At 41.2% G+C, this 23,701-nt stretch overlaps 1 protein-coding gene across 1 annotated transcript in view; it reads right to left on the bottom strand.

Annotated features, from left to right (window-relative positions):
- Positions 1-116: 116 nt before the first annotated feature.
- The window catches only part of LOC309616625 (endogenous retrovirus group K member 7 Env polyprotein-like), a 33,891-nt gene continuing 10,306 nt past the window's right edge, over positions 117-23,701 (bottom strand). The window contains exons 2-3 of the mRNA XM_082367433.1: positions 3,555-3,665; positions 117-2,425 (exon numbers count right to left, since the gene is read on the bottom strand). Of these exons, the coding sequence (XP_082223559.1) occupies positions 746-1,738 (993 nt within the window). The 5' untranslated portion in view covers positions 1,739-2,425; positions 3,555-3,665 and the 3' untranslated portion in view covers positions 117-745. The remainder of the gene's footprint in view (positions 2,426-3,554; positions 3,666-23,701) is intronic.

Raw genomic sequence — 23,701 nt, 5'->3', positions numbered from 1 at the left:
TCCCTTCATTTATTTTTTGCCAGTCGCTGTAAGACTGAGGAACAAGTCCTGAGAGCAGGTGAGGGGATTAAGAAGAGACAGGGTCAGGAGGGTGGTGTATAAAAACACACACTTCATTTCTCGTCAAACCTCTTTTTATATATTGCAGTAGACAATACATGTTATTGTTAAAATCGCCAAACTGAATCATCAGACAGTATTTCCTTAGTGTTGAAATTATAGTACAAAACATTCTGCGAACCAGGATATAAACATGCTTGAGAACAGACTGTGACTACTGAAGCATGCCAAGGACAAACTATACTTATAGAAACCGCAAGCAACCTCATGGGCCAAGACTCATCTTCTCTAATAACTCTTTAAGGTCCTGTCAAGGATTAAGCAGGACTTTGCCATGCTTTAAGCTGCAAGAGCTGTGTCAGCTTGCAGCTGGTTCCCGACATGTCCCCTTTCCTTATTTTTTAATGTGAGGTGGTAGAGTCCAGCTCGGAGTTCTGCAATTGCTCGTAAGCCAGTTCGCAGGAGGACTGGAAAACAACAAATACACAATAATATTAAAATACCAATAACAATTAATTATAGGATAAAGGAGGTTAATAAGAGAACTCAGGGCAAAAGTACGTGTAATCTGGGTAAATATGTCTCGAGCAATTTCCACTGGATTTACATCTAGGGGAGCTGCATGCTGGATATTTGTGATATCCTCATGTAAGCGAGTAATATCAAGGGATAGATTGGAATGAGATCAAATTCCCAATAAATGATTCTTAATCTGAGGCCAAGGCCACTGCGAATCGTTACATGGCTTAGAGGTTACACAGACTGCAGAAAATTCTGCATGACAATGCATAGAAAAGGCAGTTTTTAGAGCAGCTAATTGGTCTCCAAGAATAAGAACAACTTCCAACGCATTAACATGACTTTCTAATTTTCTATCAATAGTTTCTTGAGTTCCCAAAGCATTAGAGACATTAGCAGCTAAATTATTCACAAATGTGGCAGTGTGAATACTTTGAGTCAGCACAGTAGTGGAAGCAGCTACAGAAGCAATGACTGCAACGAGCACTGTAATTCCAACTATAAGTAGCCCCAAAAATCGCTTAGGCCGTTGTAAAAGAAGGGAAAGTTCATGCATGACCTGCAAACCTGAATTAGAATACCAAGGACCTGTAACATTTACAGGGAGCATAACAAAGGGAGGCTGATGAAAAAGAAGAAATCCCCGGTTTGATTCCCCTGTGGTTATACAATTTGTCAAATTACAATTATCACAACGTATGTCATAAAACCCTTCTTTTTGAAAAACGTAGACAGAACCAGTAAGAATAGCATAGGGTGATGGAACACAAGCCATAACAAAAGCGGTTAAGTTCCTAACAGGATGTTGTTGATGTGAAAGGACAACAGGTCCCACAGCAGCCATCAACTTCCAAATATTATTTTGTACATTTCCTAAATTGGTGGAGAGGACACCCTCCACCCATCCCCCTGGAGAGTCAATCTTATTAATAAGAAGTTCAGCAAAAGGTTGAGGAAAAGACCAGTCCAAAACAGCTTCAGTAGTATGAGGAATTAATTCGATGCCACACTGGTGTAGAATATCGGCATCGATGCCACGGAGGATATGACCATAAAGGTTCTGAGGGGTTAGAAAAGGGGGACAATATTGTTGAGTGCAGGGAGGCAAGTCCTTAGGAGGATCCTCTGTAGCCTTAAAATAAGGAGTGGAGAGCCTCATAATATTCAAAATCCATTCCTGCGAGACCACGTTTCATCCCGATACTGGAACTGATATGTATAAGAAGGCCTGGGTCCTACCGAAAGACATCCATGCCGGTATCGTTCGTGTTGGTTATACTAAAATGCAGGAATGGAAAAACAGATAGGGGCACGCAAAGAAAAGGCAGTATATGAAAAACGAGTTACAGTGAGAGGGGTAATAAAATCACTGCTTGGATAGCCAAAAAGGGAAGTATCGTTAACATAAACAGGAATTGAGGGATCATTTCATTCTACAGGGCGAAGTAATGGAGGATCAGGGACATATGCCCGATAAGCATCAGTATTACCCAAAACTACCTGACAAGAGATAATAGCCAACATAGCCACAAACAACGTTTGTGGGGACTTAGTCACTTGCTGCTGCATCAACATCTCCTCCGCCTTCTGGGTCAGTCATTTCAATTGCCCCATGTTGGAGGGTTGGCCTTCCATGTGGCGCAGGAGAGACGACACTGACGAGCTTGGAGAGCTGGTTTCTTGGGAGGATTGGGAGTGTCGTTGAGCCGCGTTCTCTTCATATGGCAGGGGAGAGAGTTCACCATCCGGTCCGGATCCATATTGCAGGGGAGGGAATTCACCATCTGGTCCGGATCCATAGACTCTCACGAGGTGCTCAGGTATCCAACGAGGATCCTTAGGGTCCCTAGGAAACACACAAACATGCCCTCGTCCCCATATTAGTACAGGATCTGGACCATTCCATTGATTAGTCAGAGGATCCCGCCAACGGACTTCAGCAAAAGGCAAGGCACGAGGATGCCAAAATCTTTCTGCAGCTGTCTGTCCTTGCTTATCTACGTTCAAAAAATTTAAAGTATATAAAGAACGTCGCAATAAATTGTGCAGGGTTGTGGTATATTCCCCCTTCTTTGTTTTCAAACCCCAAAGAAGATATATCTTCCCCCTGCTTAGAAGCTTGAAATAAAGCAGTTTGGAGTGGAGAAGAAAGACTCACAGGCAGAGAGGAAGTAGAAGAAACAGAAATAGACCCCTGATTTACTGAAGGGGACTCATCAGGAGCTTTCGCTGGCAAGGAAGAGCCAGAAGAATGCGCAATAGGGGCTAGGGAAGCATCTTGAGTAACATCATGAAAATGTTTTACCCAAGTTAAAGCTTGGGCTAAAGCAGTAAATGAAGTTTTATCTAATATAGGAAAGTTTTCAGATTCAGCAGGCACATTCTTAAGAGCTGCAAAAATGCCATCATCAAAATCAGGATTGTGATATCGTGCAGCCTCTTCTTCCAATTCAGTCTCATCCTCTGGGGATAGTTCATCATCATCCTCCAGGGACTCTGAAGATGGCATGGTCGCCAACAAGGGAGGCACAGTAGGAGAAACAGGTTCCTCAGGCAAATTTTGTAACTGAGGAGCAGAAGGGAAGCGGTGTAAAGACACTGCTTTGAATAATTTCTGAATCTCATGAGTTGGGTCAAGACAATCTCTTATCAAATTCCAAAATGAAAAAGTATCCACAGGAACCTTAGAAGGTCCATGAAGGGAATAGAAAGTTTTCAATTGTTGACCTATTTTTTCCCATGTTTGAATATTAACAGTTCCTCCCTCTGGGAACCATGGACAAATTTCCTGCACCAAATGAAGAAAACGATCAAGCTGTTTATGCGTAACCTTAACGCCCCGAGTGGATAACATATAGTAGCTGAACGAAAAGTTGTCGTTCCTTAGATCCAGTTTGCCCCATTTTTACTCCTGATGAGAACAAAACAGAAAGAAAGGCTACATCTAAAATATCCCCCAGTACAATCCAACTTACCCTGTATATGTCTGTGCGCGAAATATTTCCAGGTTCCCTCTCAACAGCCCAAGTACTCAGGTCCCTGTTCGGGCGCCACTTGTCAGTCGCTGTAAGACTGAGGAACAAGTCCTGAGAGCAGGTGAGGGGATTAAGAAGAGACAGGGTCAGGAGGGTGGTGTATAAACACACACACTTTATTTCTCGTCAAACCTCTTTTTATATATTGCAGTAGACAATACATGTTTTTGTTAAAATCACCAAACTGAATCATCAGACAGTATTTCCTTAGTGTTGAAGTTATAGTACAAAACATTCTGTGAACCAGGATATAAACATGCGTGAGAACAGACTGTGACTACCGAAGCATGCCAAGGACAAACTATACTTATAGAAACCGCAAGCAGCCTCACGGGCCAAGACTCATATCTTCTCTAATAACTCTTTCAGGTCCTGTCAAGGATTAAGCAGGACTTTGCCATGCTTTAAGCTGCAAGAACTGTGTCAGCTTGCAGCTGGTTCCCAACAATTTTTGGCTGAGTTGGGTCTTTGTTGCTGGGCACGGGCTTTCTCTAGTTGCGGAGAGTGAGGGCTACTCTTCATTGCAGTGCACGGGCTTCTCAACGTGGTGGCTTCTCTTGTTGTGGAGCACGGGCTCTAGGTGTGCAGGCTCAGTAGTTGTGGCACACAGGCTTAGTTGCTCCGTGGCATGTGGTATCTTCCCGAACCAGGGCTCGAACCCGTGTCCCCTGCATTGGCAGGTGGATTCTTAACCACTGTGCCACCAGGGAAGGCCCAGTATGACCATTTTAACAATATTAATTCTTCCAATCCAAGAGCATGGGGTATCTTTCCATTTCTTTGAATCATTTTCAGTTTTCCTTCAGTTTTATAGTTTTCAGCATATAGGTCTCTAACCTCCTTGGTTGTTTATTCCTAGGTATTTCTTTTTGATGCCATTTTAAATGGGATTTTTTTTTTTTACATACTCTGATATTTCACTGTTAGTGTAAAGAAATGCAACAAATTTCTGTATATTAATCTTGTATCCTGCTACCTTGCTAAATTCATTTATTAGTTATAATAGTTTTGGTGTGGAGTCTTTAGGGTTCTGTATACAGAGTATCATGTCATCTGCAAATAGTGACAATTTTACCTCTTCTCTTCCAATTTGGATATCTTTTATTTCTTTTTCTTGTCTGATTGCTGTGGCTATGAGTTCGAATACTATGTTGAATAGAAGTGGGGAGAGTGGGCATCTTTGTCTTGTTCCTGAATTTAGCAGGAAGGCTTTCACTTTTTACTGTTGAGTATTATGTTGCTTGTGGGTTTGTCATAAATGGTTTTTCATCATGTTGAAGTATTTTCACTCTATACCCACGTTGGTGAGAGATATTTTTTTATCATGAATGTACGTTGAATTTTGTCAAATGCATTTTCTGCATCTATTAAGATGATCATGTGGTTTATGTCTTTCCTTTTGTTAATGTGGTGTATAACATTGATTGATTTGCGTATGTTGAACCATCCTAGAATGATCCAACTTGATCATGGTGTATGATCCTTCTTATGTATTGTTAGATTTGGTTTGCTAATGTTTTGTTGAGTATTTCTGCATCTGTATCAAAGATATTGGCCTGTAATTTTCTTTTTTGTAGTGTCTTTGTCTGGTTTTAGTATCAGGGTGATGGTGGCTTCATAAAATGAATTTGGGAGTGTTCCCTCCTCTTCAGTCTTTTGGAAGAGTTTGAGAAGGATAGGTATAAGTTCTTCTTTGTATGTTTGGTAGAATTCCTCAGTGAAGCCACCTGGCCCTGGACCTTTGTTTAGAGGGAGGTTGGTTTTGTTTTGTTTTTGGGTTTTTTTTTTTAAATTCTAGATATTATTTCACTTCTAGTCATCAGTCTATTCAAATTATCTGTTTCTTCTTGACTCGGTTTTGGCAGGCTCTATGTTTCTAGAAACTTGTCCATTTCTTCTATCATGCCCAATTTGTTGGCATATGACTGTTCATAGTATTCTCTTATGGTTTTTTGTATTCCTATGATATCATTTATTTCTCCTCTTTCATTTCCTATTTTGTTTATTGATGTCCTCTCTATTTTGTTCTTGGTGAGCCTGCCTAGAGGTTTGTTAATTTTATCTTTAAAAAAAAAACAGCTCCTGGTTTTATTGATCTTTTCTATTTTTGTTGATCTCCATTTTATTTATTTCCTCTCTAATTTTTATTATTTCCTTCCTTCTACTGACTTTGGGTTTTGTTGACTCTTCTAATTCTTTTAGTGGTAGGTAGGTTGTTTGAGACTTTTTTGTTTCTTGAGGAAGGCCTGTATCTCTATGAACTTCCTTCTTATAACTGCTTTTGCTATATCCCATAAATTGTGTAAGGTTGTATTTTCATTTTCATTTCTCTGAAGGTATTTTGATTTCGTTGTTGACCCATTAGTTTTTTTAGTAGCATGTTGTTTAGTCTCCATCAGTTCATTATTTTCCTGTTTTTCTTTCTGTGGTTGATTTCTAGTTTCATACTGTTGTGGTCAGAAAAGGTGCTTGAAATAATTTCTATCCTCTTAAATTTGTTGAGGCTTATTTTGTGACCTAGTATGTGGTCTATCCTAGAGAATGTTCCAAGTGCACTTGAAAAGAACATGTATTCTGCTGTTTTTGGATGGAATGTCCTACAGGTATCTGTTAAGTCCAACTGGTCTATTATATCATTTAGGACCTCTGTTGCCTTATTGATTTTTTTTAAGGGAGGGAGGGAGGGAGGGAGGATGTATGAATACATGGATGGATAGAGTGATGGTGAGTGAGTGAATAGATGGATGGATGATAGACAATAATAATGAACTTTTGGGGGCTTCCCTGGTGGCGCAGTGGTTGAGAGTCTGCCTGCCAATGCAGGGGACACGGGTTCGAGCCCTGGTCTGGGAAGATCCCACATGCTGCGGAGCAACTGGGCCCGTGAGCCGCAATTACTGAGCCTGCATGTCTGGAGCCTGTGCTCCGCAACAAAAGAGGCCGCGATAGTGAGAGGCCCGCGCACTGCGATGAAGAGTGGCCCCCGCTTGCCACAACTAGAGAAAGCCCTTGCACAGAAACTAAGACCCAACACAGCCATAAATAAATAAAGAAATAAAGAAGTATCCAAAAAAAAAAATGAACTTTTAAAATTAATTAATTAATTAATATATGGCTGTGTTGGGTCTTCATTGCTGCACACGGGCTTTCTCTAGTTGTGGCGAGCAGGGGCTACTCTTCATTGTGGTGCACAGGCTTCTCATTGCGGTGGCTTATTTTTTGTGGAGCACAGGCTCTAGGCACATGGGCTCAGTAGTTGTGGTTCGTGGGCTCTAGAGCGCAGGCTCAGTAGTTGTGGTGTATGGGCTTAGTTGCTCCATGGCATGTGGGATACTCCCGGATCAGGGATCGACCTGTGTCCCCTTCATTGGCAGGCAGATTCTTAACCACTGTGCCATCAGGGAAGTCCCTACTGTATGTTTTTGGTTTGTGGTAACTGTGGCGCTCAAGTATGTTGGCCCATAACTATATCTACTTGTGTTAAATTGATAGTCATACAAGTTCACATTCTAAAATATCTACATTTTAAACTCCCCTCCCCCACATTTTGTGATTTTAATGTCCTACTTTACATATTTATGTTTATCCTTTTGCTGTTACTTGTAGTTATAATTGCTTTTACAAAATTTTCTGACTTTTAAAATCTACTGGCTCATTTAAGTGGTCTTCAATCCTTTTATATATTTGCCTTTCTTATTGTGATTTTCCCTTTCCTATATATTCTTGCTTTTAGTCTATTTAGAGAAGACCCTTCAATATGTCTTACAGGGTAGGTTTAGTATTGCTGAATTCTTTTAGTTTTTGCTTGTCTAAGAAATTCTTTCTCTCTCCTTCTATTCTAAATGATAATCTTGCTGGGTAGAGTATCCTAGATTGTGGGTTTTTTTCTTTCAGAACTTTGAATATATCATGGAAGGCCTTTCTGACCTGCAAAATTTCTACAGAGAAATCAGCTGATTGCCTATGGGGGTTCCCTTGTAACTGTTTTTCTCTTGCTGCCTTTAGAATCCTCTCTTTAACTTTTGGAATTTTAATTATATGTCTTGGTGTTGGTCTGTTTGGGTTATCTTGTTTGGGACCCTCTGTGCTTCCTGTACCTGGATATCTGTTTCCTTCTTTAGGTTTGGGAAGTTTTCAGCCATAATTTCTTCAGATACATTTTCAATTCCCTTTTCTCTCCCTTCTCTTTCTGGAACCCCTATTATGCATAGGTTGGCAGGTTTTATATTACCCCATAAATCCTGTATGTTACTTTAATTTTTTTAAATGTATCTTTCTGTCTGCTGTTCTGGATTGGGTGATTTCCATTATTTTATCTTCCAGATCACTTATTCGTTCTTCTGTGTCATTTAGTCTGCTATTCATTGCTTCTAGATTGTTTTTTATCTCAGCAATTGAATTGTCTATTTTTGATTGATTCATCTTTATAGTTTTTAGTTCCTTATTACAGTGATTTGAATTTTTATTGATAATCTTTCTTAATTCCTTTAGCATTTTTATTACCTCCATTTTGAACTCAGGGTCTAGTAGACTGTTAAGGTCTGTTCCATTATTTGTTTTTTCAGGGGATTTCTCTTATTCTTTTAACTAGGATTAATCCCTCTGCTCTTTCACTTCACTTAACTTTCTCTGTTCTATGAATTTAGAAGAAACAGTTATCCACCGTGCTCTTGAAGAGCTGTTTTTATGTGAGAGCATCCCTGTGTAGGCTGTGTGTCCAATATTTTTGGTGTGAGGGCTGTTTTTGGCATGGATGCCAGCCATGTGTTTCCTCAGAGTGTGGTGACCATTATCCCCTTGATAGGGGGTGTGATTTGCATTGTGGTGCCTTGAGCCTGTTCTGGATGTGAGGAGGGGCTTCCTCTTTACCCTGTGGCTGTCATCACCCTCTCCAGGGCTGGGTCTGCTCTCCAGTTGTTACAGTAGAAGCCCCGAGGTCAAGTTCAATCAGGTTCCATTGCCCTTGAGTTCATGTCCTGCCCCAAAGGAAGTGATTGCTAAACCAGGTGAGGCCTGTGTGGTCACAGAGAACCTATGCATGCACTGCCTGAGTAGGCATCTGCTCACAAGCAGCCCATGGTCGTGTCTCTTCCTGTTTTGTTCATCCCAGATGTAGTGCAAGGCTGTGGTGTGCAGTAGACTGGGGCTAGGTGTCAGGGTGTTGTGGCTGCAGGAATTGAGGTGGCTGTGTTGCTGCCTGGGATCTGGTTTGACTCTGTAGCAGACTTCTCCCAGGATCTGTCTGCCCCAGATCTGGCACTAGGTGCAGTGTGTAGTCAGCAGAGCCGGGGCACGCTCACTGGGAAATGAATTGCTGGGTACTCTCGCCCAGGGCCAGTTTGCCTCAGTTTCAGCACTTAGCTGCTGTGCATTCTTGTGGCAATGCCCAGTGAGTGTGCTGACAGTGTCTGATGCAGTTGGACCTGCTGCCACCATGTGCATACTTACAATAGGCTCTGCCACTAGAGCTGCCACTTCCTTCTACACACCGATAATGGGTTCCGTAGCCCCCCCTGGATCACGCCCCAGGCCCTTCTGGCTGCCTCTTTATAGCTAGATTGAGTCCTCACCCAGGGCCTTTCTGCCCAGGATTCAGTGCTTAGCCACTCCTGTGGCACCACCTGGTCTGCACATTGCAATGTCTGCCCAGCTAGCCCTGCTGCTCCCCTGTGCATGCAATGACAATGGTCTCCATGGTTCTGCCTGGATCACGTCCTAGGCACCCTGATCTATCTCTGCATAGTTAGACTGAATCTTTGCCCTGACCTCATGCCAGGCCATGGTGAGGAGTGAGCAGGTCCAAGGTATTCGCCCCTTCAGATTGGGAAGCGTGGCAAGGCAGCACCCACTACTGCAAGTCTCTCTCTGCATGGATTGTTAGTGAGCCAGAACACACACACTCCTCGAGAGGAGAGTCTAAGCTTCTTCAATCCTCCTGTCTGTCTCAGTAGATTTCCCAGTAGGCAAGGTGACTTGTCTCCTCTGTTCAGGACCCTAGGACTGGGATGCCCAGATTGTAAGTCAATATAATATGCTCCCTTTCCAGGGCAAGGGTCTACCCGTGTGGACCTTCTTCTCTTCCTTACAAATTCCTCCCAGGGTGCCAGTCCTGACCTGATGCCTTTTTTTCCCCATCCTACCCAGTTACATGTTGATCTTTCTTGCCGCTTTGGTTGTATAGGATATCTTTTGCGTTTCCAGTTAGTTTTCTGTGACAACTGTTCCACATGTAGATGTATTCTTGATGTGTTTGTGGGAGGAGGTGAGCTCCACATCCTACTACTCTGCCATCTTGACCCTCCTTCCAGATCTCTTTTGGTTGCTATTCATTTGCTTAGAATATCTTTTCCCATCATTTATCTTTGAGCCTGTTTGTGACTTGGGTATAAAATGAATCACTTGTGAGCAGCATACAGTTGCATCAAGTTATCAAAAAATCCATACTGCTTCCTTTGTTTTTTAATTTGTAAGTTTATCTATATTTAAAGTGATTACTGATAACATAGTTCTTCTGTTTTGCTATGTGTTTTCTATATGTCTTATATGATTTTTGTTCAGTTCTTCTAATAATGCCTTTTCCAATGTAATTCTTATTCCCCCTTTCTTTTTCAGTATGTTTTTAAGGTAATTTATTGGTTGCAATTTGGGAATTAATAGTTAATGCCCTAAATTTATACCAATCTAGTGTGAATTGATACCAACTTAGTTTAACAACACATTAACTCTGCTGCTATCCAGCTCCATCCCAAACTTTTATGTTGTAATTTCACGAATTACATCTTTATACATCATGTGCCCATTGTCATAGACTTATAATTATTGTTGTATGCATTTGTCTTTTTAGTCATATAGGAAACAAAAAGAGAGTTACAAACCTGAAAAACAATGGTGATAGCTTTAATGTATACATCTATATATTACCTTTGTCAATGATGATTATTTCTTTGTATTGCTTTGAGTTACTGTCTCATGTCATTTTGTTTCAGCCTTAAGAACTCCCTTTAGCATTTCTTGCAGTGCAGGTCTAGTAGACATGAGCTCTCTTAGCATTTGTTTATCTGGAAATATGTTAATTTTTCCTTCATTTTTGAAGGAGTGGTTTGCCAATATAGAATCCCTGGTTGACAGTGTTGGTTGTTTTTTGTTCCACCCACCCCAGCATTTTAAATGTTTCATCCCACTGCCTTCTGACCCCCATGGTTTCTGATGAGAAATCAGCTGCTAATCTTACTAAGGATCCCTTGTTTGTGACAAGTCTCTATCTTGGCTGCTTTCAAGACTTTTCTCTTTGTTTTTTGAGAATTTTAGTATACTGCATCTCAGTGGGGATCTGAGTTTACCTTGCTTGGAGTTCATTAAGCTTCTTGGAGGTGTAGTTTCATGTCTTTCATCTAATTTGGGACATCCACTTTGGCTCACTGGCTGTTGACTAGGAGCTCACCTGAGGCAGTTGCCAGGAACATCTATATACGGCCTCTGTGTGGCTTCAACTTCTCACAGTATGGTGGCTGGGTTCCAATATGGAGCATCCCAAGAGTGAGTATTCCAAGATAACTAGGCAGAAGCACCAGCTTCTTATGACCTAGCCTTAGAAGCCACAGGCATTACGTCTGTCATATTCAATTGGTCAAGCTAACCACTAAGATCATCCTAGATTCAAGAAGTGAGGAATCAGGTATCTCCCCACAATGGGAAAACGTTGAACGATTTGTGGCCCATTTTTAATCCACCATAAATATCCCATTGATTACAAAAGAGTCAAGTTTCCAGAGCAAGCAAATGACAGAGAAGAGCTGTCAAGGATAGGTCTCCCATCTCCTGCACGGGAAGGGCAGGGATTTGGGAGTATCCCACTTGTATCAGTAGGAGGAAAAGCCCTTCATTAAAGACAGAGATACAAGAAACTCAGAAGTGAAAAGGAATAAAGAGAAAAAGGTGCTCCCTCAGTGATGTTCCTTGGAATGCGAATGGTACAGAAACGTAATTTGATTGAATTCAAGGACTAGTCATTGGGGTGAAAAAAACCTCCAATAAAGTAGGACTAAATGGGACCTTTCTTAATTATATGTAACATACACAGCAAAATCCCATGGCAAAATGTAGTTCATAATGAAGAAACTAGTCAATCCTTTTAAACATAGGTTACAGGAAAAGAATGACTGGTACCACTTGCATTGTTTAACATATTACTGGAATTCCTAAACAATGATCTAAGATGACAAAAATAAGATGTGTGAGGACTGAAAAGGAAGGAATAAAACTCAATATTTGAGGACGTTAAGATTCATTTACTTAGAAAATCCAACCAAGTGAACATATAAACTTTTGGACAACTATGAGAGTTTGGCTAGTCTGCTAGATTCAAGATCATTTTATTAGAAACAATAAAATTTCTCCACACTAGCAATGAATATTTAAGAATTAACACAGAACACACAAGACCACTATGGAAAAACCTTTAAACTCTTAAAGGGGAAGTTTTGAATAAATGTAAAGATATTCCATGTTCTTGGATCAGATGACTTAGCAAAATAAAAATATCAAAAATATCAAATTTCTCCAAATTTATATATAAATTCAATGAGATTCCAAATAAAATCCCAGTGGGATTTTTTGAGCTACCTTATAATCTTATTCTAAAATCTACTTAAGGACTTCCCTGGTGGTGCAGTGGTTAAGAATCTGCCTGCCAATGCAGGGGACACGTTTTCAAACACTGGTGTGGGAAGATCACACATGCCACAGAGCAACTAAGCCCGTGCGCCACAACTACTGAGCCTGTGCTCTAGAGCCTGTGAGTCACAAGTACTGAGCCCATGTACCTAGAGCCCATGCTCCGCAACAAGAGAAGCCACCACAATGAGAAGCATGTGCACCGCAATGAAGAGTAGCCCCCACTCACTGCAACTAGAGGAAGCCCGCATGCAGCAACAAAGACCCAATGCAGCCAAAACTAAAGAAATTAAAAATAAAATGAATTTTTAAAAAAAAGACAACTTAAGGTAGTTTTGGGAACCCCTCAGACTTGGAATTGGTGTCAGAAGTGAGAGCAATTTTGTGTGGATGCTTCCCTCTAGTTGTTAACTTTCCCATAGACCAATGGAAGTAAATAGAGAAATACACACATATATATACACTCTTTAGTAGTAAAGAAATGATAAACTATTAGAAAATTATATTAGGAAAGTAGCTTATTACATGAGAAAAATATAAGTGGGTTCTGACCATAAGTCCTATACAAATAAGGATTCTAGGTGGAATAAAAACCTAATTGTGAAAGATAAATGGGAGAAAAATCCTGTAGAATATATTTGTGACTTCAGTTGGGGAGACCTTAAAACAAAATCCAAGGAAGCACAAATTATAGGTAAAAAAGAATTTCAAAGATGCCTTACACTATACCAAAATTAATGTTTATTAAGCAAAGGACCCCAAAGTTACCAGAAAAAAAAATGATAGGCTGAAAGAAGATATTTGCAACATCTAGCACTAACATGTAACTATCATCTAGACTATCGACTAGAATATGCTACTAAACTATACAAATCAAAAAGAAAAAAGTAGATACCTCCAAGAAAAAGATATGAAGTCATTTTACAGACTGGGAAAACCAAATATTTAACAAGTCAAAGAAACAATGTTCAAACTTTTCAATAGTCAGGTAAACAAAATTTAGACAAGATACCAATTTATACATAGCTGACTGTGAAAATTAGAAAGCTGGATAATGCCAAGTGTTGGTAGTGGTGTGGTGAAAGAGGAACTCTTATACAATACTACCAGGAATATACAGTCATAGTGGAGAGTGACCTGGCAGTTCTTGGTCAAATTAAGTATAAGTGAACCCTATGATACACCAATCTCATTCTCTGGGGTATATACCCCAGAGAAAATTTCACATTTCTGTAAGATATGTATAAGAATTTTAATCATAGTCTTGTTTGTTATGCTGTTGGAGGGGTGGAGTTTGTTGGAGGAATTAGAGGCAATCTAGTATCGCTCACTCAGGGAATGGCCAAATAAAATCAGGTGGAATATTATGGAGCAGTACAAACAAAAGAACTAGACATGGTTTTGCTGAGTGAAAAAAGTTTTAAAAAGTTTATTGTACCATATTGCTTATGTAAATTAAAAATAAAAGCAACAAAAAATGGGACTTCCCTGGTGGCACAGTGGTTAAGAATCTGCCTGCGGATGCAGGGGACACATGTTTGATCCCTGGTCTGGGAAGATCCCACATGCCGTGGAGCAACTAAGCCCCTGCACCACAACTACTGAGCCTGCGCTCTAGAGCCCGTGAGCCACGACTACTGAAGCCCATGCACCCTACGGCCCATGCTGTGCAACAAGAGAAGCCACCACAATGAGAAGCCCGTGCACCACAACGAAGAGTAGCCCCCGCTCGCTGCAACTAGACCCAACACAGCCAAAAATAAATAAAATTTTAAAAATTAAAAAAAAGCAACAAAAACCAATAACATTTGTCTTTCATTTTTTCACAAGGAGACAAACTTAAGGACAAGGTGAGTTTGAACGGATTACAGATAGGGATAAAAGAAAGTTATGTAAAAATTACATTAAAATAATTGTAATAAAAGTTACATCTGTGTATTTTTTTAATATGTTACAAACAGCATGTATAATTTCAAAGAAGTTATTTTAAATGGAAAAAGTCACTCTGGTAAATGTTTTAAAGACAACAGAAGGCTTTGGGAGAGCAGAAGAAAGTACATGACATAGCCCTGGGGAGGGCATGAAGCCTTCCCTGAATAAATATAGACAGATTAAATAAACCCCATAAAAACTGGGAATACAGTAACAGATATTTTAATTTTAGGTAAAGGAAACCTCATGTGTAGTATCACAGAAGTGGCAGAATGAGTGGGGATTATGCAGACTGCAAGAAAATCATATGGAGTCCAGAGAGATTACTTTAGGTAATCAGAGGCCAGATGATGAAGTATTTCATGCAGAAAAGATCAGGTATTTTCCACTGGATAAAGGGAAACAATAATAGATTTAAGCTGGAAAGTGACTGTTGTGGATAGATTTTGGGACCATGAGGTAGGAATGCTGCTGTAACAAATGCCAAAAAAAAAAAAAAAGTGGTTATGGCTTTGGAACTAGGTGATGGGTAGAGGCTGAAAGAGTTCTGAGGTGTATGTATGAAAAAGCCTACGGACTTCCCTGATGGCACAGAGGTTAAGAATCCGCCTGCCAATGCAGGCAATATGGGTTTGAGCCCTGGTGTGTGAAGATCCCACATGCTGAGGAGCAACTAAGCCCGTGCACCACAACTACTGAGCCTGCGCTCTACAGCCCACAAGCCACAACTGAGCCCATGTGCCACAACTACTGAAGCCCGCGCACCTAGGGCCCATGCTCTGCAACAAAGAGAAGCCATGACAATGAGAAGCCCGCGCACGGCAACGAAGGGTAGCCCTTGCTCACCACAACTAGAGAAAGCCCATGCACAGCAATGAAGACCCAAAGCAGCCAAAAATAAATAAATAAATAAATAAATTTAGAAAAGAAAAAAGCCTAGATTGCATTAATGGGACTGTTCGTAGAAATACAGATGTTAAAGGTGATTCTGGTGAGCTCACAGATGGAAATTATGAACATGCTCTTGGAAACTGGAAGAAAAGTGATCCTTGTTAGAAAGTGACAAAGAACTTGGCAGAACTGTGTTCTAGTGTTTTGTGGAAATTAGTGACAACTTTGGATTTAGCTAAGGAGATTTCTAAGCAAAGTGTTGAAGGTGCAGCCTGGTTTCTTCTTAATGTTTATTATAAAATGAGGGAGGAGAGGAAGATAAATTGAAGGAACTTTTAAGCAAAAACGAACCAGATCTTGAAGATTTGGAAAATTCTCAACCTATCCACGTTGCAAAAAATGAGAAAATATGCTCTGGAGAGAACACCAAGAGTGTGGCTGGACAGTCACTCCATAAAGAGATTACCAATGCGTTTAATCAGCCATCTCAGCTGAAGCCAGGAAGAGAGATGGAATTATAGCAGCAGAAAAAGTGCCAGCTGGGACTAAAGGGGGACAGAGAAAATAGGATAGAATGAAGTCTGTTTTACTTCTAAGATTTCACCGGACAGACGGGTCAATAGAGCTATCTGAATTTGGACATGCATTATTCCTCAAGAAAAGGGCGGAATGAGGATCTAGTTTGAGATGGCAACATAGAAGAATCCTGAACTCATCACCTCCTCCCGCAGACACAATGAATCTACAGCTACATACAGAACAATTCCCTCTGAAAGAAATCCAAAAATTAGTTGAGGAACTCCCATGTATTGGGTAAACAAGGAAAAAACCCCCATCAAAACAGGTAGGAGATAGAGGGGTGGGATAGGGAGGGTGGGAGGGAGGGAGACACAAGAGGGAAGAGATAAGGGGATATGTGTATATGTATAGCTGATTCACTTTGTTATAAAGCAGAAACTAACACACCATTGTAAAGCAATTATACTCCACTAAAGATGTTAAATACATAAATAAATAAATAAAAATTTAAAAAACCAAACAGGTAGGGAGAGGCTGAGAGGCAATCTCACCATAAACCCCACCCTTGGCACGGCAACCTACAATTGGGAGGAAACTCACAACTCTGAGCTTCTCCCTTTCTCCCTGATGAAAGACATTAAAGATGATACCAACAGATGGAGAGATATACCATGTTCTTGGATTGGAAGAATCAACATTGTGAAAATGACTATACTACCCAAAGCAATCTACAGATTCAGTGCAATCCCTATCAAATTACCAATGGCATTTTTTATGAAACTAGAACAAATCATCTTAAAATTTGTATGGAGACACAAAAGACCCCGAATAGCCAAAGCAGTCTTGAGGGAAAAAAACGGAGCTGGAGGAATCAGACTCCCTGACTTCAGACTATACTACAAAGCTACAGTAATCAAGACAATATGGTACTGGCACAAAAACAGAAACATAGATCAATGGAACAAGATTGAAAGCCCAGAGATAAACCCACGCACCTATGGTCAACTAATCTATGACAAAGGAGGCAAAGATATACAATGGAGAAAAGACAGTCTCTTCAATAAGTGATGCTGGGAAAACTGGACAGCTACATGTAAAAGAATGAAATTAGAATACTCCCTAACACCATACACAAAAATAAACTCAAAATGGATTGGAGACCTAAATATAAGACTGGACACTATAAAACTCTTAGAGGAAAACATAGGAAGAACACTCTGACATAAATCACAGCAAGATCTTTTTTGATCCACCTCCTAGAGTAATGGAAATAAAAACAAAAATAAACAAATGGGACCTAATGAAACTTCAAAGCTTTTGCACAGCAAAGGAAACCATAAACAAGACGAAAAGACAACCCTCAGAATGGGAGAAAATATTTGCAAACGAATCAACTGGACAAAGGATTAATCTCCAAAATATATAAACAGCTCATGCAGCTCAATATTAAAGAAACCTCACCCTGTCTTTATAAACCTTTCCCTGAAAGCCCTCAGGGAGTTCAGGTCTTTTAAGCACTAGCTGCCCTGGACTCCTTGCTTGGCGCCCTGCAATAAATGCTGCACTTTCCTTCAGCACAACCCAGTGTCAGCAGATTGGCTTCACTGCACGCAGGCAAGCAGACCCAAGTTTGGTTCCGTAACAGAAACAGTTCTTACCTGGCTGCTCTTACAAGAAAGAGCACAGAGGTAGCAGCATGAAACACACCCCCAGGCTTTCTGTGAAAGAGGCCTATTTGCTTATCTTAAAGCTTCAGCCTGAGGGGCAGGCTTCTAACTTAACACACATCTAGAGGTCTACTGAAATACTCTCCAAAGATCAGAAAGGCTGGCAGGTACCAACTTTGCACTATCCCTCTGCCTCACTCCATGTTGCTGGTATCTCCCAGAAAGGAGCTTGTGCACACATCTGGAGTCCCAGATTTTGTGGCTGCTGCCCAGGGGATGCCCCTTGATTACCTGGCTCTGGTGGCCAGCAGGGCTTATATTCACAGGTTGTATAGGACTGTAGCAAACGGAGAAAATGTTCATAACAAGCTACACCCTGCTCCTCCCAACCTGGGGCAAAATGGAGAGGTAGCTGACTGAAATGCCCAGTCTTTCTGTGAAAGAGGCCTATTAGCTTATCTTCATAGCTGTGGCCTCAGGGCTAGGCTTCTAATTAAACACACATCTGGGGCCAAATACAATCGTTTCCAGAGACCAGGGAGGCTTGCAGCTAATATCAAGGCTGGTGGCTGCCATCTTCATGCTCTTCCCCTGCCCCACCCCAGATCGCAGGTATCTCCGACAAAAAACTGGTGCACACATCAGGTGCCCCAGCTTTTGTGGCTGTCGCCCAGAGAATACATCCCTTGATAGCCTGGCTCTGGTGGCCAGTGGGGCTTGTGTTCATGGGTTCAACATGTCAAAAATTAATGACAGAAACCTCAATTAAATCGAGTCAGGAGACCAGAAGGGGGAGCGCTCACACCCTGCAATGATAGAGCCCAACAGGAAGAAAGACTCTTCTTGCCTAGCTTTGTCTACTGTAGCCCTCCCAACTTCCTTTTCCCCTCTATAAAAGTGTTCTCCTTCCCTAGCCATGGGGGGCAGTCTTGCACAAGGCTCAACATGGTTGCAGACCCAAACTGCAATTCGCTGCTGATCCCGAATAAACCCATCTGGAGAAACATCTGGCAGTCTGTTTTAGGTCAACATTTTGATGGCCTGTCTGGGGACCAGAGAAGATCCCCAAAGACTGCAGGGCTGGTACCTTATCCTGTCTTTTGTCCTGAATTCCTTCCAGTCATTAGCCAATGACTTAATCCTGGTAGAACTGGATGGTGGGCAACACTGTTTTACAGGACCTATAGGGGACTTCCCTGGTGGCGCAGTGGTTGGGAATCTGCCTGCCAGTGCAGGGGACACGGGTTCAAACCCTGGTCTGGGAAGATATCACATGCCATGGAGCAACTAAGCCCATGTGCCACAACTACTGAGCCTGTGCTCTGGAGCCCGTGAGCCACAGCTACTGAGCCCATGCAATGCAACTGCTGAAGCCCGCGTGCCTAGAGTCCGTGCTCCGCAACAAGAGAAGCCACCACAATGAGAAGCCCACGCGCTGCAACAAAGAGTAGCCCCCGCCTGCTGCAACTAGGGAAAGACCACATAGACAAAAATTAAAATAAATAAATACAGTACATATATTTATTTTATAAGATCTTTAAAAATATTATATTTTTCTCCATAAATACTATTTAAATACAATTTAATTTCTGGAGTATTCTGGTTCATCACTGTGTCTATTATCTAATATTCTCCCTAATGATACTATTTATTTATTTTCTATAAGTGATTATTTCAAAAAACAGGAAAAATATTTATGTCAAAAGAATGAGAAGACAAGCTGCACACTAGGAGAAAATATTTGCAAAAAATGTATCTGATAAAGGAGTTATCCAAAATATACAAAGAACTCTTAAAACTCAACAATAAGAAAACAACCTGATTTTAAAAATAGGCAAAAGATCTGAACAGACACTTCACCAAAAAAGATATACAGATAGTAAATAAGCATATGAAAAGATGCTCTATATCATATGTCATCAGGGAAATGCAAATTAAAACAATGAGAAACCACTACACACCTATTAGGATAGCTAAAAATCTAGAACACTGACAATACCAAACGCTGACAAGGATGAAGAACAACAGGAGCTCTCATACATTGCTGGTGGGAATGCAAAATGGAACAGCCACTTTGGAAGACAGTTTGGCAGTCTCTTACAAAACTACACGTGCTCTTACCACTGACCCAGCAATCACTCCTTGATATTTACCCAAATGAGTTGAAAATGTATGTCCACACAAAAAATGTGCACGTGGATGTTTACAGCAACTTCATTCACAATTGCCAAAATTTGGAAGCAACCAAGATGTCCTTCCGTAGGTGAATAGATAAACTGTGGTACATTCAGACAATGTCCTTCAGTAGGTGAATAGATAAACTGTGGTACATTCAGACAATGTACCAGACAATGTGGTACATTCAGTGGATGTTTACAGCAACTTTATTCACAATTGCCAAAATGTGGAAGGAACCAAGATGTCCTTCAGTAGGTGAATAGATAAACTGTGGTACATTCAGACAATGGAATACTATTCAGTGCTAAAAAGAAATGAGCTATCATGCCATGAAAAGACATGGGGGAAAATTTAAATGCACAGAAGTGAAGGAAGCCAATCTAAAAAAAGCCACATCTGTATGCTTCCAACCATATGATATTCTGGAAAAGGCAAAACTATGGAGACAGTAAAAAGATCAGTGGTTTCCAGGGATAAGGGTTGAGGAAGGGATGAATAGGTGGATCATAGAGGATTTTTAGGGTAGGGAAAATACTCTGTATGATACTATAATGATGGATAAATGTACTGTACAACACAGAGTGAACCCTAAGGTCAACTATGGACTTTGGGTGATTATGATTGTCTGTGTAGGTTTATCAACTAACAAATGTACCACCCTGGTGGGTGATGTTTATAATGGGGGAGGCTATGCATGTGTGGGGGCAAGACATATATGGCAAACCTCTGTACCTTCCTCTTTATTTTCCTATGAACCTCAAATTTCTCTAAAATAGTCTTTTTTTAAAAAAAATCTACCTATGCTTTTTAAAAACATTTTTATTATGAAATTTTTCAAATATACAAAGGAGAGCAATAAACAAGCATATACTCATCACCTATGCTTACTGGTTGTTTACAGAGTGCCATATTTGATTTATGTATATTTTGCTAACTACTTTAAATTAGATGTGATGACATTTCAGCTCTAAATAGTTCAGGTTACATCTCTAAAGAATGACACCTAATATAATGGCACCACACCTAAAAAAATTAACAGTAAGTCCTTAACATCGTCTAATACCCAGTCTATATTCAAGTGTAACTAACTGTTGAATAATTAAATATGATTTATGGTTATACAAAGTTCTGTGATATGCACAAACCATAAATTACTCAGCAATGCATTCATTGTAGGGCACTGATTTAGGGCAAGATTATTGCAAACACCCTTGCCAGTTCTTATAGTCTTGGGATTCTAGTCCAGGGGTTCTTGACACTTTGGGAGTTGTTATGGACTGAATGTTTACGTCTTCCCAAAATTCTTATGTTGAAATCTAACCCTCAATATGATGGTATTTGGAGGTGGGACCTTTGGGAGATTATTAGGTCATCAGGATAGAGACCTCATAAATGGGATGAAGGCGATGAAGGGAACACAGCGCCCTCTTTGGGCCACATGAAAATACAAGGAGAAGCTGCCAGTCTGTAACCTGGAAGATGGTTCTCACCAGAACTCAACCAGGCTAGCTAGCACCCTGATGTTACTTCCAACCTCCAGAACTGTGAGAAATGTTTTTGTAAGCCACCCAGTTTATGGTATTTTATTATACCAGCCTGAGCTACGACACGGGTTATTTCTCTGGGAATTAAGTCAAATTTTTTAAATCTGATCCCTAGAAAAATACACCTAGCCCCCAATATGCAACTCCATACATACAACTTCTTAGAGTTCAAGGACCTCTGGGAACCCGTCCAAGGAATCCCCAAATTTCAGGTCAAGGAGATCAGCTCCTTACTTGTGACTTGTAACAGTCCATTGGGCCACACTACACCCTGATGACAGAGAGCTGGTAAAGCTGACTCAGAGTTCCACATACATGGTCATTACTCAAACTGCATCAACTTTAAACTGGACCCTTCAGGAACAACAATGAACCCTGTGCTTCATCTCTTATCATTTCCCTGCCCAAACCCCTACACCGTTGACCCACATCTCTGTGTTAAAGGCCTCAATCACAAACCTTCTTTTCAAGTCCTCCTAAAGAAGGTGGTCCCTGTCAGGTCTCTCAGGACTATCTCCTCTTTGGCCTTAAAAACTACTATTTATGAGGTAGGTAATGTTACTGTATTTCACCGAACTGAAGATGCCATTGGTTGAAAAAAAGGCATCCCCAATTCAGAAATGTTAAAATGCAAAGAGAATGTATCAGTCTTAGAGTTTTACAGATTCATCTGTTGGTAAACAGCTGCTGCACCAACCACCTTCCAAAATGACCTATTCAAAACCTGGGACACCTGCCCTTCCCCAGTTTCCCCCAATCTTGAAATGAAAGGGTTCATTTCAGATTGAAAAGGGTCCTTCTAACGTCTTGCTCCATCCCTGGCCTATGTCCTTCTGGCAGTGCCTGTGCCTCATGGGCTGGTAAATATTCCACATGACAACGTAAGTTACAAAGGTTTTCAATTCTCTCCAAGATGTGTATTTCTGCATCATCAGGGTTGTGGGGAGCACAAAGTTCCCTGGATGGGTGGAATTAGTTTCCTGAATAAATACATGAAGAGAGGGTCGCGGGAGCAGGGATGATAAGAGTAAGAATTGGGTAAATTGAGAACATATCTTCAGCCCTCTCATCTCTAGGGATGCAAGGAACTGAGGACCAATTGCTCAGAGAAACCTGTTAGGATAGCAAACTTTAGACAAAATGTCGTGCATAAGTCATGATAAACAAGATGGTGTTAGAAGAAAGAGGGAAGATACCAACTCATCTGGGCCATGGCTTTAAGGCTTAAATGGTACAAACTTCTCCGTTCAGGCTCTTCTGGTGGGGAGTACAGAGTCCTGTAGGTCTGGAGGAGGAAAAAGGAGATAGAAGGCTGCAGGCCTGTCTTGCAGCTTCCAAACACACAACTTGAAACTCACCCCACTTCCTTCTCTGGCCCTTGATAACACATGAAGATTCTTCAACCCAAAAAAACCCTCAAAAGCTGGAGTTGAGTCCCTTAGACACCAAGGTACAGCCTGCATCCTTGACAAAATGGCTGCATTTTGCCACAGAACTTGCCTTAGGTTCAATGGGATGGAGTTCACAACTTTCTCTCCTGAACAGGGCAAGTACACACCAGAGATGTTCAAACGATGTGTTTAAATTACCTTAATAATTCTAAGAGCAATAATGATATCAATAATACTAGCAACTAGGTAAGAACTTGTATATATTATCTCATTTGATTCTCAAAAAATGAAAAAATAAAAAACATAAAACAAAGTGCAATGTTAAGTATTTCCCCCCATTTTACAGATGATGGAAACCAGGTTAACATAACTCATCCAAAATGACATGGTTTGGACGTGATGGAGCCCAGAGTAGAATATAGGTTTCTCTGACTCCAAAACTAGCCCTCTTTAGGTAAGAGACAGTGCGGCCTTGAGGAGCATAAACTCCAGCCGTCTTCTCTTAGCTATATGGGGCCACATCTGTGAATTCACATTACAAGACCGAGTCTGCAACTCAGGAGAATCTCTGTGCTTGAAGGCTTCAAACTGAAACTCAAATTCCTGTCTTCTCTCCTAGAGGTCATTTTCCCAGGGATTCTCTAAAGGCGATTGGGGAAAAGGAGGAAGAAGCAAGAGGGATTCACAGCTGTAGGCAACAGAGACCCTAGAAAATGACGGCCCGGGAGAGCCATGATCGTGTTCCACAAATTGGTACTGATATCTCCGCTTGCGCCCACTTTTAGGCGAGGCACTACAGGGAAGAGGAATGCAGAAAGGCAAGGCTCAGGCCTTTCCTCCAAGGAAGCCAGATTCTCAGTCACTCACCCTATCTACTTTGGTAGAGGCAGCCACATCTGAGGCAGAGAGAAAGGAAACGCTTCACGAACTTCACGAACACCAAGGAATCACTGGGTTACCAAGGATTACCCCCGGCGGCAGCCACACAAAAGCTGTCGCACGCTCACACTGGCACAGCCACACAGGGTCATACAGTCTCACCAACGTGGTGACACAGCGTCAGAGTCACACAGGCTGCAACAATCTCCCCTTACAGACCCATGGTAACGCACTACACCAGATCATGCGTAGGCCTCACAAACACGCTATTGTGGCCTCACACATGCAACCCTCGTAGCAACACAAGACAAAAAGACACACACTGACACACACACTCGAAGGAGCAGCCTGGTAGGCACGCCGACAAAACGGACGTACACGTTCTCGCCCGGACAAAGACCGAGAGACAGCAC

Source organism: Balaenoptera borealis (genome assembly GCF_965194805.1).
Source record: "Balaenoptera borealis genome assembly, chromosome: 19".
NCBI classification, from domain to species: Eukaryota; Metazoa; Chordata; class Mammalia; order Artiodactyla; family Balaenopteridae; genus Balaenoptera; species Balaenoptera borealis.
Note: the sequence above shows the minus strand (reverse complement) of the source record. Positions and strands in the feature narration are given on the sequence as shown.